This window comes from Ranitomeya imitator, chromosome 9 (assembly GCF_032444005.1).
Source record: "Ranitomeya imitator isolate aRanImi1 chromosome 9, aRanImi1.pri, whole genome shotgun sequence".
Taxonomy (NCBI): domain Eukaryota; kingdom Metazoa; phylum Chordata; class Amphibia; order Anura; family Dendrobatidae; genus Ranitomeya; species Ranitomeya imitator.
In genome coordinates, this window is record NC_091290.1 from 21,851,442 (window position 1) to 21,866,993 (window position 15,552).

The 15,552-nt window shown below is 43.7% G+C and overlaps 1 protein-coding gene across 6 annotated transcripts in view; it reads right to left on the reverse strand.

The window, feature by feature from the left end:
* The window catches only part of ANO5 (anoctamin 5), a 75,033-nt gene that overhangs the window by 43,302 nt on the left and 16,179 nt on the right, over nucleotides 1-15,552 (reverse strand). For 2 of the 6 annotated variants that reach the window (XM_069739932.1, XM_069739931.1), the window contains exons 2-4: nucleotides 8,915-8,959; nucleotides 7,498-7,571; nucleotides 4,318-4,365 (exon numbers count right to left, since the gene is read on the reverse strand). In XM_069739932.1, coding sequence (XP_069596033.1) covers nucleotides 4,318-4,365; nucleotides 7,498-7,571; nucleotides 8,915-8,959 — 167 coding nt within the window. The remainder of the gene's footprint in view (nucleotides 1-4,317; nucleotides 4,366-7,497; nucleotides 7,572-8,914; nucleotides 8,960-15,552) is intronic. The other 4 variants (XM_069739935.1, XM_069739933.1, XM_069739934.1 and 1 more) reach the window with 3 other exon arrangements.

The following is a 15,552-nucleotide window of genomic DNA, read 5'->3' on the forward strand; positions in this document are numbered from 1 at the left end:
ACTCGAGACTTCCCGAGCAGGCTCGGGGGTCCTCCGAGTATTTTTTAGTGCTCGGAAATTTAGTTTTTCATTGCCGCAGCTGAATGACTTACATCTGTTAGCCAGCATAAGTACATGTGGGGATTCCCTAGCAACCAGGCGACCCCCACATGTACTTATGCTGGCTATCAGATGTAAATCATTCAGCTGCGGCGATGAAAACTAAATCTCCGAGCACTAAAAAATACTCGGAGGACACCCGAGCCTGCTCGGGAAGTCTCGAGTAACGAGTATAGTCGCTCATCACTAGTGCCCACCCTTTTCTGACTTTTTTTTGTTCTTTTTAAAACATTCAAAAAAAAGTACTGTTTTGTGCAAAAACAATGCACAACAAAATAGGCAACCATATAAGCAATGCTCCAATGACAAAGCCTTAAGCGAAACGGTCGTTGGCTGCTTGCATTCTGGTACTTTCATGCGCTTTGACGTGTCATTTTATTACTTGATGCTAAAATGTCTGGGGCTTGTTAATATATAAAAAGGTAGAGAAAATAAACTGGATTATAGCACCCAGCAATTTACTGCAATAAAAATGGAACGGTCAGCAGGATTTCACCCCCATAGCAACATGCGCATGTAAATAGTCTATTTCAAAGACAAGTGCAGCAATAGCTTTACAGGACCGGTCTGTCCCTGCAGCTTCTGGGTGTTGGGAACTTTTCCATCTATTAATCTCAATCGAACATATAGATAGAACCATAAACAAACGAGCAAAAAAACAAAAAAGGATCAGGCATCCACCCCATGAATGTGCTCGTGGCCGCAGCTAAACATTTATCTTCCATCACTGGAAAAAGTATTACAAAAAACATTCTGTGTCTGAATCCTAGAAAATAACAAGTGCTGAGCCAACCACAGCCCTCGGCCTCCTTGTACTTGAACCTCAGAGATTGCCAACAAAAACTGCAGCCTCGCTGCCCACTTCCCCCTTGCCAGCACAATTCAGCCTTGTCTGGCAATATGGATCCAAGGCAGCGGCTGCCTGCAAAAAAAAACAGAAAATGCAAAGCAGCCACTGCGAGATCTTCAGTGCAAGGCCACGGCGAGAGGAGGGAAAGATACCCGAAGATTGGGAGGAAAAAAATTGGATAAATATGACGTAATGAGTAGTTAACATGTTACCGTGTTGCAAGCACCATGATAAAAACGTACTTTGGGGCTCCTGGAAAAACTGAACCAAAAACTTTTTCACCACCACTGTCCTGTGACGCAGGTCATTAAATCTAGAGAAAGCAGCACAAGTGAGAGGAGCTGGGCCAAAATACTGCGGATCATATTGTAGAAGAGAAGTCATAGCGGAGGTGGAGAAAGTAGCTGTGAGCTGCAGGTTACTTGAAGAAGAGCATTTACCGGCAGATACGGATCTCTATCGCTGTGCGGTGTGCCGAGGTTGCATCCAAAATACTAACAAACCACCCCCTGTGCTGAAGACAAGAGACTACCGTCAAATTTACTTCATTTGACATATGGTAAAAAGGTTTTAATACTAGAAGGTAGGACCATCCCGAATAGGGTCACCTTGACGCGGTGGAATGGCCTTTACGTTTCCTTGATCAACGTTATGTTAAAATTACATAGGGTAGTTAGTCCATGCACTGTTGCCATTTACTGCAGGTTATTTACCATTTTGTTTTTATCTTGGGTTTTGACTGTGGCCAGTGTGAACATGCGCCTACACGTTGCATGCACACATCTTACAGTGGGTACAGAAAGTATTCAGACCCCTTTACATTTTTCACTCTGTTTCATTGCAGCCATTTGGTAAATTCAAAAAAAGTTGCTTTTTTTTTTCTTATTAATGTACCCCATCTTGACTGAAAAAAGCAAAATGTATTAATTTTTGCAAATTTATTAAAAAATACAAAAACTGAAACATCACATGGTCATAAGTAGTGATGAGCGAATATACTCGTTACTTGAGATTTCTCGAGCACGCTCGGGGGTCCTCCGAGTATTTTTTAGTGCTCGGAGATTTAGTTTTTCTTGCCGCAGCTGAATGATTTACATCTGTTAGCCAGCATAAGTACATGTGGGGGTTGCCTGGTTGGAAGGATCACAAGGAAATGGACGGTATGTGACTTACATATGAGTGTCGGAGCAAAGGGTCTCAATACTTATAACCATGCGATATTTCAGTTTTTCCTTTACTAAATTTGCAAAAATTTCTACATTTCTGTTTTTTTTCCAGTCAAGATGGGGTGCAGAGTGCACATTAATGAGCAAAAAAAATGAACTTTTTTGAATTTACCAAATGGCTGCAATGAAACAAAGAAAAATTTAAAGGGGTCTGAATACTTTCCGTACGCAATGTACATTCCAGTTCATCTCTAGGTTTTTCGTCAGATCCCATCAGCGTAGCCCATGCTGCCATTAGTTGGACAAGTCTGAGCCAATATTGTAACCGCCAAGAACCACGACTTTAAGTGTAACCATTAAGCGTTTTGCCTCTTTATAGCCTTACTCTGTTCACACTTTGCGGATTTTGCTGCGGATCCGCAACGGATTTGACCGTTGCGGATCTGCAGCAGTTTCCCATGAGTTTACAGTACAATGTAAACCTATGGGAAACAAAAAACGCAGTGCACATGCTGCGGAAAAAACCGCGCGGAAACGCTGCGGTTTACATTCCGCAGCATGTCACTTCTTTTCTGCGGATTTTCACCTGCTCCAATAGGAAACTGCAGATGAAAATCCGCAGAAGAAACCGCAGTAAAAAAGTGTGAACATAGCCTAAAAGTTCTTGTACTTTACCAGCTCGTAAGAAAAAAAAATAAAATACATTTCTAGATTGAGGGTTGAGATAATTTGTGGGGAAGCCACAGAGCACTACAGATGACAGCTGTTTCCGGAGTCCCACAGTGGTGCAAGATCCGACGGCTCGCGGGGATAACATACACCAGCGCTGTCATAGTAATAAAGAGATCCGAAAGTCTCGTCAGAATTATTAACGTTTCATTATTTTCCAGCAGACGGGATCAACATTACTGCCTCCAATTTCAGAGTTTGGAATATGGATTTCTGGACAGTCCCGATTTATAAGAGACCATTGGAAACAATTGTACTTAAAAGGGGCAGTCAGAACTCAGCGCCATTCTTAGAATAAGTGACGGGGGCTTTGTCTGAGCGGCTGGTGGCAAGTGTTGGCCTCTGCAAGGGAAATCTGGTATTCTATGGCACCCATGTTCTATATTATTAGTTCATGATCAGGGGGGTTTCAGCGGAATCTTAGACCCTGCAGAGCTTCACCAGGGGCGGTGAGATGCTCTAGTGGTGATATATGGCACCACGCATGGTCTGTCCCATGTCTGCAGGGATCCCGGATGGAGGTCCAGCCGTCTGGCATTTTGGTCGACTCCGTGCAGTACGGCTTTATTCCAGTGTGTATGGGCAGTTTTAGAGGGGCTTTCTACTTCCAAGAAACGGACGGACCCCAAATGATTGGATACATAAAAAAAATATACAAAAAACAGATTGTATTCATGCTCCCCTCATCCAACACCGGTTCTCTGCTCCAAATCTGGACTCTGTTTTGGTGACGGCGCACGTCACCGCTGCAGCCGATCACTGAGCTCAGCGCCTAGTGCAGTCCCGATGATCTCCAGAATTGGCTGCAGGGATGATGTGAGCTGTAGTGACCGGGACCGGAGCAGCGGCAAACTACCACTGACCCCAAGAAGGGAGAGAACCATCATGGATTGTTGTTTTTAGTATACAATCATTTGAGATTTTTTTTTTTTTTTTTTTTTTAAATGGCAAACTCCTTGAAAAGGAAAAAGTTACAATAGTTAGTACAAGAAAAAAAAAAAGTTAGTAGGTTAAACACCAAAGCACACCGACACTACACCACAAGCCACAGTCCCTTCGCCACAGGTCTAAAAACACATTCCAATATTACCTGCCATATACCAAAGGTATCGGAGCCCACGGGAGGGTGACAAAAAACGGTGCAAGGATTGTTTCCTGCCTCATCTCTCTGTTACTGGGAGACCGGAGATTCATCACCCCCTCTCCATTAGCAGGTCCTGGTATCCAGACAACCAGGAATGGGGGGGGGGGGGGGGGGGGGGGTCCTCAACCAAAAATGGCAGACATAAAAATCCCTTAAAAGAAAAAAAAAAAAATAATAATAATGATGACTCACGGACCTTAATGAGCCAGCAATGGCAGGAGGGATGGAGAGATATTGCAGATAGGGACTGGAATGTGTTCTCTGCCCGACTACACACTAAAGATTCCAGCTAAACACCAGTCCATGCACGGGGGTCTGCGGCCGCTTACCCTCTGATGATTGGCGATGAGGAACGTGCTCTCTGTGCTGCTGAGGCCCTGAGCATGGCATCGCGGGAAAAATATAATGCGGTTAGTAATGGTGCACAAATTAAAGCATACGGAATAAAAACAGGTTAGAGGATGAGGAGATGATGGGTTTGTTACAGTGACGTGTACAGGGCAGAATAATTCGCTCATTCTCTACGGTTCGGGCTCTGGAAAGGTTCTGCTTTTCTAATATCCTTGATTTATCAATATCATAACGAGCTCTCATAGCCGTCATTGAATGGAAATTACTATTGGTTACCTCCAAGAAATGGGAATCTGTCCTGGTCACCTGCAAGTTGTGCTGCAGTCCAGTCGTCGCTTAACAATGACGGCAAAAAGGGGATGGTAAAACCCTAAAGATAGACAACGGATACACTAAGGATACTGGAAAGTGGCAGAACCTTTCATAATAAGGACGGCAATACCAAGAGGCCGCGTCCCCTGCGCTTACAATCCTTGCAAGATTAGCTGTGCAAATAAAAGACAAGCTGTGTGCGGCAAGGATGACGATTAATACTTATTATTTTCCTTCCACTGTGGGGAGATCTTAGGATTAATGCCAGGTCAGCTGAAGTTTGCAGACTTAATGAGGGGCAGGTCACAAGTGGCAGATTTAGTGCAGAAATTGGCGAAAGTGCGCGGAGCTGTAAACATTCTGTACGAAATCTGCTCACACCCCCAGACAAAGCATCTGCGAAACCGGATTCTGTACGTGCGGGATAAGCAGATTATTGGGGAAGATGGATAAAAACGAGGTCATGCACAAAGTAAGAGTAAATAAAAACACTGACATCACACATCAGGCATTATAAAATGGCTACAGGTGATCGGTATCCGAGCAGAATTACAGGGGATCCTTGCTGTGGATTCTGCAGATGGGGGTCCCGTCTCCGGTGTGTAGATCTCAAAGTTTTCCTGCAGGGACTTTAGATTTGCAGTCCTGAGGGACATGATGTCCTACTAATGTGTAATTACGTGGAGGGTTGAGGACATCTGGCCAGCTGCCCTAGATCCCCGATGAGCCCCCATTGGAATCAATCTGACATATGGATCCGGTGATACAAAGGAGAATCATAGGCTACATGGCCTAAGAGGTCAGCATCAGGGTGCAAGGGGAACAATAACATGGCGGCATCGCACCGCCCGTGCCACCCTCTCCACGTGGAAGGGAAACGACGACTTGATCGATTAAATTAGGAGAGAAACTGGTGCCACGAGACCAGTGATCTTTAATCTGTGGCTCTCCAGCAGTTTCTTATAACCCTAGAACTTGCAGCATGCCAGGATGTTGGGAGTTGTAGTTTTGCACCAGCTTGATAAATAGAGTTTGAAGATCACAGCTCATATTTGGCTATGAGACAGGACGGGCAGAGTTCAGCCTATAGACATACATGTTTGCTCTACACACCGCTGGTGCCCCCTATCTACAGGGTGATGTATTATACAGGAAAAAGCCCATTCTGACAATACTTGTTACTTCTGACAAGGGAAGGTTAATGAATGGCGATCAGATCCTGTACAAACTGAAAGAGAAAGATCTATAATCTGTGGAATAATGAAATATCCGTAATAAACCTCAATCTGATCGTAGAGTTAATAATCCAATGGTCGTGTACAGGACAAGTAACGGACAGATGATAGACACCGGGGTGATGGAGCGATCACAAGGGAAGAAGTTTGCGGTGATAGTGATGGCGTAGACACAAGCAAACACTCCGGGTCAATATTTACAAAGTCGTCATAAACATCATTTCATCTGTAGCAGAAAATATTCACAATGGCCGATCACAGGGAAATAAACAGCATCACAGCGGGGGAGCGCCTGCCCCCGCCATTAACCCTGTCCCCACCACATACACCGGTAGTGCAGGCGGAAACGCGGCCGTCCGTGATCGGATATCGCTGGTCGGTAGTTTCCTAACTCTGTGGTTACTGAACGGAGGCCGTAATTAATAATCACGGCCATCAGTCTGAGGAGATTTCCAGGAAGGTAATAACTGCAGCTACAATGTCTGGAGGCCGCCCAGACCCGCAGCTTTCTAATATGTCAGTCACAGGGAAGACAGACAGGAAAGCAAATCATTTACTGGGATTTTATTCTGGTTATGTGTATTTTATTACACTCCAGAGCTGCACTCACTATTCTGCTGATGCAGTCACTGTGTACATACATTACATTACTGATCCTGAGTTACATCCTGTATTATACTCCAGAGCTGCACTCACTATTCTGCTGATGCAGTCACTGTGTACATACATTACTGATCCTGAGTTACATCCTGTTTTATACTCCAGAGCTGCACTCACTATTCTGCTGGTGCAGTCACTGTGTACATACATTACTGATCCTGAGTTACATCCTGTTTTATACTCCAGAGCTGCACTCACTATTCTGCTGGTGCAGTCACTGTGTACATACATTACATTACTAATCCTGAGTTACATCCTGTATTATACTCCAGAGCTGCACTCACTATTCTGCTGGTGCAGTCACTGTGTACATACATTACTGATCCTGAGTTACATCCTGTTTTATACTCCAGAGCTGCACTCACTATTCTGCTGGTGCAGTCACTGTGTACATACATTACTAATCCTGAGTTACATCCTGTATTATACTCCAGAGCTGCACTCACTATTCTGCTGGTGCAGTCACTGTGTACATACATTACATTACTGATCCTGAGTTACATCCTGTATTATTCTCCAGAGCTGCACTCACTATTCTGCTGGTGCAGTCACTGTGTACATACATTACATTACTGATCCTGAGTTACATCCTGTATTATACTCCAGAGCTGCACTCACTATTCTGCTGGTGCAGTCACTGTGTACATACATTACATTACTGATCCTGTACTGATCCTGAGTTATATCAGGATCAGTAATGTAATGTATGTACACAGTGACTGCACCAGCAGAATAGTGAGTGCAGCTCTGGAGTATAATACATGATGTAACTCAGGATCAGTACAGGATCAGAAATGTAAAACGTTTACAAAAGGAGCTTGTAGATTCCCTTTACACGTGAGCTGATGACTAACTGTGGACATATGATAACTGCCGGTCTCCATCTGTATTTGGGGGACCAAAGCCAAAAAAAAAAAAAAGAAAAAAAAAAAAAGTTAAAACCCCACTCACCTCTGAGTTACTGGGAACAATCTCTGAATCGGCATTCGAGTTGATCTCGTACAGCGGGCCGCTGAGGTCTTCACCTAGAACAAGGCACAGAACAGAGTTAGGCGGCAGATTTATATATACGATCCCGCTGCTCCATCCCGAGATCTAATCCTTGGACACCTGTAAATTAATGATCTGAATTCCAGAGACAGCAAAAAGTATGACACAAAGACACAAAGACAAAAGGGAGACACTTCACAAAGTACCTGTAAGACAAAAGTGAAATGATTGCACATAGAAAATGATCAGATGGAGAACACAATTCGGTAGAATCCTGGCAGCGGTTTGCCATCTTTCCCGCAGAGGCCACTTGGACGCTCGGATGAGTATTCTTGTCTATGGGGGAGACAGAAGACATAACTCTTGCTTGGCCGTCAGCCATCTAAGGTGTATGGGAATCTTTAGACTTTTATGCTGCATTTGTCTGAATCTAGAATATCTGGTTGCCGGGCCAAAAGGAGAAATTACCTTTAAAAAGATGATTGTGCAAAGTTCGGAAATTATCAACCATCTACTTCATAGGGAATAAAGTTCACAGTTTCTGGGGCTGCAACCGCTGGATCCCTTACAGATCCCAGGTACCGGGGTGCTTGTATTGAGAACTGGTCAATCGTACGCACCTCCACTCATTCTCCATGGAATCACCGGAGATCACCGAATGCAGCACTTGGTTGGTCTTTGGTGCTACCAGAAGAATGAATGGAGCAGAGGTGATGATCAACCATCACTCCAGTAGTCACACGAGCCCAGTTCTGGAGATCAGTGGGGTCACAGCGGACCTTCAGAGATTGTGAACTTATCTTCTATCCAAGGGATCATTTCTGAACTTGGTACAATCCCTTCAAAAAAGGTCCAATTATAGGAAGAAGATTTCAGCCCAGAAATGAGCATCGATTGACTACAGACAAGGTGGTGGGTTCACGCAGGCCAATAAATCTATATGGGGCAGAATAATCATTATTGGGGCCGTTCTGCCTCCAGCTTGTCTGCAACACCTCCCCGATTACTCGGGACCATCTGCCGCCTTAATGATGATTTTTATGTCGGCATAAACGCTCCAATCACCTGATGGTAAAGGGCTTTGCCGTCTTGCGGCACCAATTATCGGCCCATGTAGATGAACTTATAGTCTCCCCATGGGGGAAAGACAAGATGGGAAAGTATGGGTGACATTGCTGGGATGAGCCTTTTAACCACCCTGTGTTTTGCGGTCCCTAGAGGTAAAGGGTCCCGTCTTGGGGACGTCTATGGGTAGGAGTTTTTCCAATTAAGACAGTTTTGTAAATGTTACAGACGAGACAAGACACAGACAGGAAACCATTTATTACAGAAGAGAGCCAAGACACAGAACACGAGTCAGTGCGGGTTAGTACGATACCTGGAGAATCGGGAGTCTTGATTTCGGTAAGCACAGAAATGTCGTCTTTAAACAAAACGGTAAAAATTTAGAGTGTTAGAATATTAAGCAACAAAAACAGCAAGCAAAGGAAAAAAAAAAAAACAACAAACAAACAATTTTTTTTAATATTCTTAGAAAATGATGGAGGCAGGGGTCAACAATCCTGGTGGGGGGGCACAATATAAGACATCACAAAGAGACAGTCAGTAGGTTGGCTTGTAGAAGGAGGGATGGACGAGGGGCTCGCTGTGATTTTATTCATCTCACACAGAACGTAACCCGGTCACTGTGCCAAAACCAACAGCCCCCCACATTTCCCACCGAAGAGAGATCGGTTTCTGGGGTACTGACACAAGTAAGTGATGAGGTTTTTATGCAAACCTTTGAGTTTACCTTTACAATTTCACAAGGGTTTAATTTAACAGTATTTTCCATCTTGGGATTCATAGAATAAAGTTTACAAATATTTATGAAATTGTATCCGGAACATTAACAAGATGAGAAGTGAACATCTGATTGGATTATGTGGGTCACCCCGCGTCCCTTCTGTTCCCGTCTCCCGGGATTTACGGCGACTGTGCAGCGGATAAGTCGTCTCCATCGAGAGGTTGTGAATTTATTGACTTAGTCACCGAGCAGAAGGAGAAGAATAGAGCCACCCGACGAGACGCAGTGACCCCAATTCCTGCACACATCACAATGTTATCTAACGAGGCCAGGAAGCCTCCACAACAGCCAGTCCATAAAATGAACGTCTCAATGAGGAGCCGGCCCTGCTCGCCGTTGTGATTTCTGCCGAGGACAGAGACAATCTATTCCTGGAGTCTATTAGCTGCTCGATATCCTGCGCAGGCTTCTGGGAAGAGTCACTTAAGATGCAGGCCTTACAGAATGCACCGGCCATGGCACCCAACACACGGGCTGATCCGATCCGACTAAAGAGAAGCTCTTAAAGGAACGCTGAACCTAAAAATGGATGATCCCATCAACAAGCAAAAACACCAACTGCATTTCTAATTTGTCTGCAGCATTTTCTTTATATCTTGAAACAGTCAGTCTTATAGCAATCCTATAGGGAACACGGGGGGTTAATCTCCCGCTGATCAGTTCCATACTTAGCTAGTGTTCAAGAAAAGCACATCCAGCCCATGAATGGCAGCGCTTCCCAGGACTCACATTCAAAGATGATATTTCATATTTTTTTTATTTCATAACTTAAAATAGAAGAGATATAACGCGTTTCGGATACAGTATATATCCTTCTTCAGGTATCATAAAAACACAGTACAAATCCTACTAGTATAAAATTCAAATTCAGGCAAGCTGCAAGCCCTGTATATTGAAAAGTATCTCAGAGGGAATTTGGAGGATACACGATCTAAAGCCATTTTAGTCTTTTATCAGGTGAGTGCATAAAATTGTGCACCCTTTAAAGACTATAATATTGTGTTTACACACTTAGGGCGCCGCGATTTGTCTGTTCTTCTCTCCCAAACAGGGTTTTTTTGTATACTTAGCTAGTGGCCAACCCAAGTCCTGTTCTCTTAGCCAAGGGGCCCGATGCTGAAGGCAAAGCAAAAGGGGGGGGGAGGATCCTGCTGCAGAAGGGGCCGGATGTAAATGTGACTGAGCGGACCACCATAGTTCCCTATGTCACTCTGTTCTCGAGTTATACACACCAGTGTGACGGAGAAGTGACGTTCCACTACAACACACGTCTACGTCCAACCGTGGCTAGCAGCCGATCGGCCCCTCACCAATCTGACATTGAGAACCTATCCCAAGGTCATCAAGATCAATGTAGTGGACAAATCGCTTTAAGTAGAATACAGTGGCTTCATGGTTAGAATGATCGGCTCTCAGCATTTGATGGTGGCTTTATCCCCGACCAAGAGCTCCTTTCATGCTTTTCTTCTAGGTTCCTCCTTAAAGAGTCTAAACTTCATCGAAAAGTAGACCCCAAATGTGATCGATTACATTGGGAGCTCCTGGGGACTGATGCACTAAAGGAATAAAACGGCTTCATAATCTAAGGGAAAGAGGGCGAGGGTCCGGCCACTTGGCTCAACCATCTCAGCTAAATGGCCTCTTTGGCTGACGACCATCAACCTCAACTCTCCTATTAAAGTGCACATTAGGCACAATCCCTCAATACAGTAGATGAGGTATTGCCTATACTGCCAAACTGTGCAGAATAATACTGCTAATAGGGGACCATTACGGATTACGCTCCTGTTAACAACCCGCACAGTAGTGAAGAGCAGAGACTGTATGAATTGCTGAACCTCACCATGCGTAATATGGGTCATAAACGTCAAGTACAGTTTATCTAGAGGGCAATAAAAAGGTAATGTTATTGCTTCTTATCTTAGTTTATACTAGGCGGCCTCTATGACCCAGGCAGCACTATACAAACAGAGGACATCGGAGATGGCAGGTGACATGGACATGTGGAATAGATCAAGGAGTTTCACACTGTATGGTAAGAGCATATAGGTCAGTCCTGGTGATTGACCTATATGCCCTGTGCAATCACCAGGACTGACCTATATGCCCCGTGCAATCACCAGGACTGACCTATATGCCCTGTGCAGTCCTGGTCATTGCACAGGGCATACAGGTCAGTCCTGGTCATTGCACAGAGCATACAGGTCAGTCCTGGTGACTGCACAGTGCATACAGGTCAGTCCTGGTCATTGCACAGGGCATACAGGTCAGTCCTGGTCATTGCACAGGGCATACAGGTCAGTCCTGGTCATTGCACAGGGCATACAGGTCAGTCCTGGTCATTGCACAGGGCATACAGGTCAGTCCTGGTCATTGCACAGGGCATACAGGTCAGTCCTGGTCATTGCACAGGGCATACAGGTCAGTCCTGGTCATTGCACAGGGCATACAGGTCAGTCCTGGTCATTGCACAGGGCATACAGGTCAGTCCTGGTCATTGCACAGGGCATACAGGTCAGTCCTGGTCATTGCACAGGGCATATAGGTCAGTCCTGGTGATTGCATAGTGCAAGGTAATACAGCGTGATTATGTGCTGCAGCCCTTTCCTTTTTTGCTAATAAAAGGGAGGGTCCTTTCTATAACTGCCAAAACAAGGGAACATCCTTTAAAAGGGGGTCCTTGTAATATTATAGGTGGGTAGGGGGCTTCATCAGAACATTGTGGAGAAAGAAATCTATAAAAAAAAAAAAAAAAAAGGGCCAAAACTGCAAGTGCCCGCCCCGGTTGACAGTACCAAGCACGGCAACTGAAAAAAAAAAAAAAAAAAATGGGCTGCGCTGGCCAATAAAACCAGCCCTGTGCCGCTCAGGGAAGAGAGCGATGATGAAGCAGTGAAATGAGCAGGATACAGAGGAGAGCGGAGCACTTGCTGGCTCAGGACTGCTCACCTGCCACCTTATTAGCATCTAGGATAAAAGTAGGAAGAATCTCTCAAATCCCACAAAAGGTGTAAGTTTACAATTCAGTTTACAGGAGCCCGTACAAATTAGATCTCTCCCGATTCCCCCATGTACAGGAACACAGCTTGGCCAAGAGCTCCTGTGTTTTCTATGAAAGATCCACTGCCAGAATCATCTGGCAGCGGCTTATCTCACTGCCAAATAGAAGGATTCGGAGATGGATTGGGTGGTTAAAGATGAATCGTTCGATCCTCCTGTCCACTGACAATTTTTAGACATTCGGGAAGCCCCCGTATACATCACATGGCCAGCCGATCCCAAAGAAACAGTCGGGTTTTGGCTATGTGTCTAACACTTATGGAAGCCCATGATGGTTCTATCCAAGACACTATTTAGGTGTGTGCCCATTACTTTTTTTTTTTTTTTTTTTTTTTTTTAAGGAGGTGGGAAAAAGAAAAAAGCTATCTTTTCAAAGATGCTTCTTGAAGCATTTTTTTTGCATTATTTCACTAGTTTTATGAACGCCATCCCAGTGACTTGTATTGTGAAGCATAGAGCATCTTCAGGGAAGAAAATGCCCGGAGTATCAGGTCACTTCTTTTAACCATCGGGCATCTTTGGAAACGTGAAGTGGTTAAATATAGAATTGCATATGTTCATTCTCTTGAGCATTTTAGTTAGCGCTTTTTCAAGTGGGTCTTGGAGAAAAGATGCTTAAAGGGAAAAAAAAAAAAAAAAAAAAAAAAAGGGTTTGCACATAACGTTAGAAGAAAGAAGTCCGAAAGTCAGGTTTAATATCCATAAAACTCAGATTGAGTATTTTTTTTTTAAATTCTTTATTTTTAATGTCTTCATGTCATGTGATCAGGTAGCAGAGCATACCCAATCTGCACTGCCGGCATCGTTAAATTTGGAGGTGCTCCCACGGTTACAGACGACATTGGCCATACTTAATTTTCACAAGTCACCAGGTTCCCCATTATTAAACATGGCGAGCACTGGACTTCTACGAAGATATATTGTATTGGAAACAGGAAAGATATTGGTATAAATAAGACCCCAGAAATACCTGCAGGAGCTGGAGACATCTATAGGTTTATATCTTGGAGGAAGAAGTGGTGACAAGTCTGCAACAAGATGCCAAATGTACACAGCATATTCTGCATCTGAAAGCACAAAACCCCCGGCTTTCTAGGAAAGTTCCCACGATCTATGAACAGCCAGCAGAGGGCGCCTCACCGCAAATGAAGCTAAATATAGCTCATTGATCTATATTTAGACTCATTCCCTGGGGTTTTGCAGCGAGGAGTAGCATTGCATTAGCAAAGCTCCTTGCTGCAAAATGTTTTAACCCCTTCAGAAGGATTTACATCGTTGGACGTTACAGATCTGCGGAGGGTAAGTATATTGTTGGTTTATTATGTTTTTTCTTTCACAGAACGAGGGTCTTCAGTGACTGGATTGGGCGTAGATTAAAATACTCCAACAGCCATTGTTTTTATTTCATTAAAATAATTTTAAATAATGTGTTTGTGTTTTATTTAACCCTTTACTACAATTGGATTAATAATGGATAGGTGTCATAATTGACGCCTCTCCATTATTAATTAGGCTTAATGTCACCTTACAATAGCAAGGTGGCATTAACCCTTCATTACCCCATATCCCACCGCTACACGGGAATGGGAAGAGAGTGGCCAAGTGCCAGAATAGGCGCATCTTCCAGATGTGCCTGTTCTGGGGTGGCTGGGGGCAGGTGTTTTTAGCCAGGGGGGGCCAATAACCGTGGACCCTCTCCAGGCTATTAATATCTGCCCTCAGTCACTGGCTTTACAACTCTGGCGGAGAAAATTGCGCGGGAGCCCACGCCAATTTTTTCCGCCATTTAACCCTTTATTTTAAGAGCTAGAACGGCCAAATTTTGCAGATACACTCTACTGACATTAGTAGTGTGGAATCTGCAAAAAAAATGGAGAGAAGACATGGTTTACTGTATGTAAACCATGTCTCAAATCATGTCGGGTTTTAGGAAGAAGAAAGAAAAAGCCGGTAATTGAATTACCGGCTTTCAAGCTGTATAGCGCTGGAATAAATATTAATATATATACATATATGTGTCTCACTGACATATATATATCTATCTATTCTATGTGTACACATTTATTCCACCTATTCTACTGTAAGCTGTCAGTGTGATTTTACTGTACACCGCACTGAATTGCCGGCTTTTCTCTCTAACAGAGCTGCGTATTTCTCGCAAGTCACACTGCTTGTCCGTGTGTAATCCGTATTTTTCACGCTTCCATAGACTTTCATTGGCGTATTTCTTGCGCAGTACGGTGACAAACGCAGCATGCTGCGATTTTGTACGGCCGTAGAAAGCCGTATAATACTGATCAGTAAAATACGGCAGATAGGAGCAGAGGCATAGAGAATAATTGTGCCGCATTTTTTGCGAGTTTTACGGACGTAGTTTCTGCGCTCTTACGTCCGTAAAACTCGCAAGTGTGAAGCCGGCCTTATAGTAGTTACATTCTTGTAAATAGGGGCAGTATTATAGTAGTTATATTCTTGCACATAGGGGCAGTATTATAGTAGTTATATTCTTGTACATAGGAGCAGTATTATATCAGTTATACTCTTGTACATAGGGATAACTACTATATTACTGCCCCTATCTATCCCCCACCCCCTGAAGATGGCTGAACCATCATTGTAAATAAACACCTGTACTTTGTATCGCCCCCACCTCATTGTAGATTGGAAGCTCTCACCAGCAGGGTCGTCTTATTTTGCTTTAATTATTGTATTGTTAACGTTGTTACTTATGACTTTTGTGTTTGAAACTGTAAAGCGCTGTGGAATATGTTGGCGCTATATAAAGATTATTATTATTTATTATTAAAAACAAAGTAACAAATATGTATATTAGGAAAATGTTGAGTTTGAAAAAGTATAAGTGATACATTTACATAAAGATTATTTTTCTACATTACAGTCGTGTCAGTCAGAATATGGTGGCATCATGGATGTTGGCGAGTCATGGCAAGGTTTTTAGGGATAAGCGGACCAGTTCCAACATCCAAAGGTCGTTAAGAGCCACCGATAGTCTTGTCACACAATAGATTACAGCAAGATAAAAGAGGCAACAAGGACCGGGCTCCTTATCTGTACAGGATTTATCTATACTATGAAATGCACATTATATC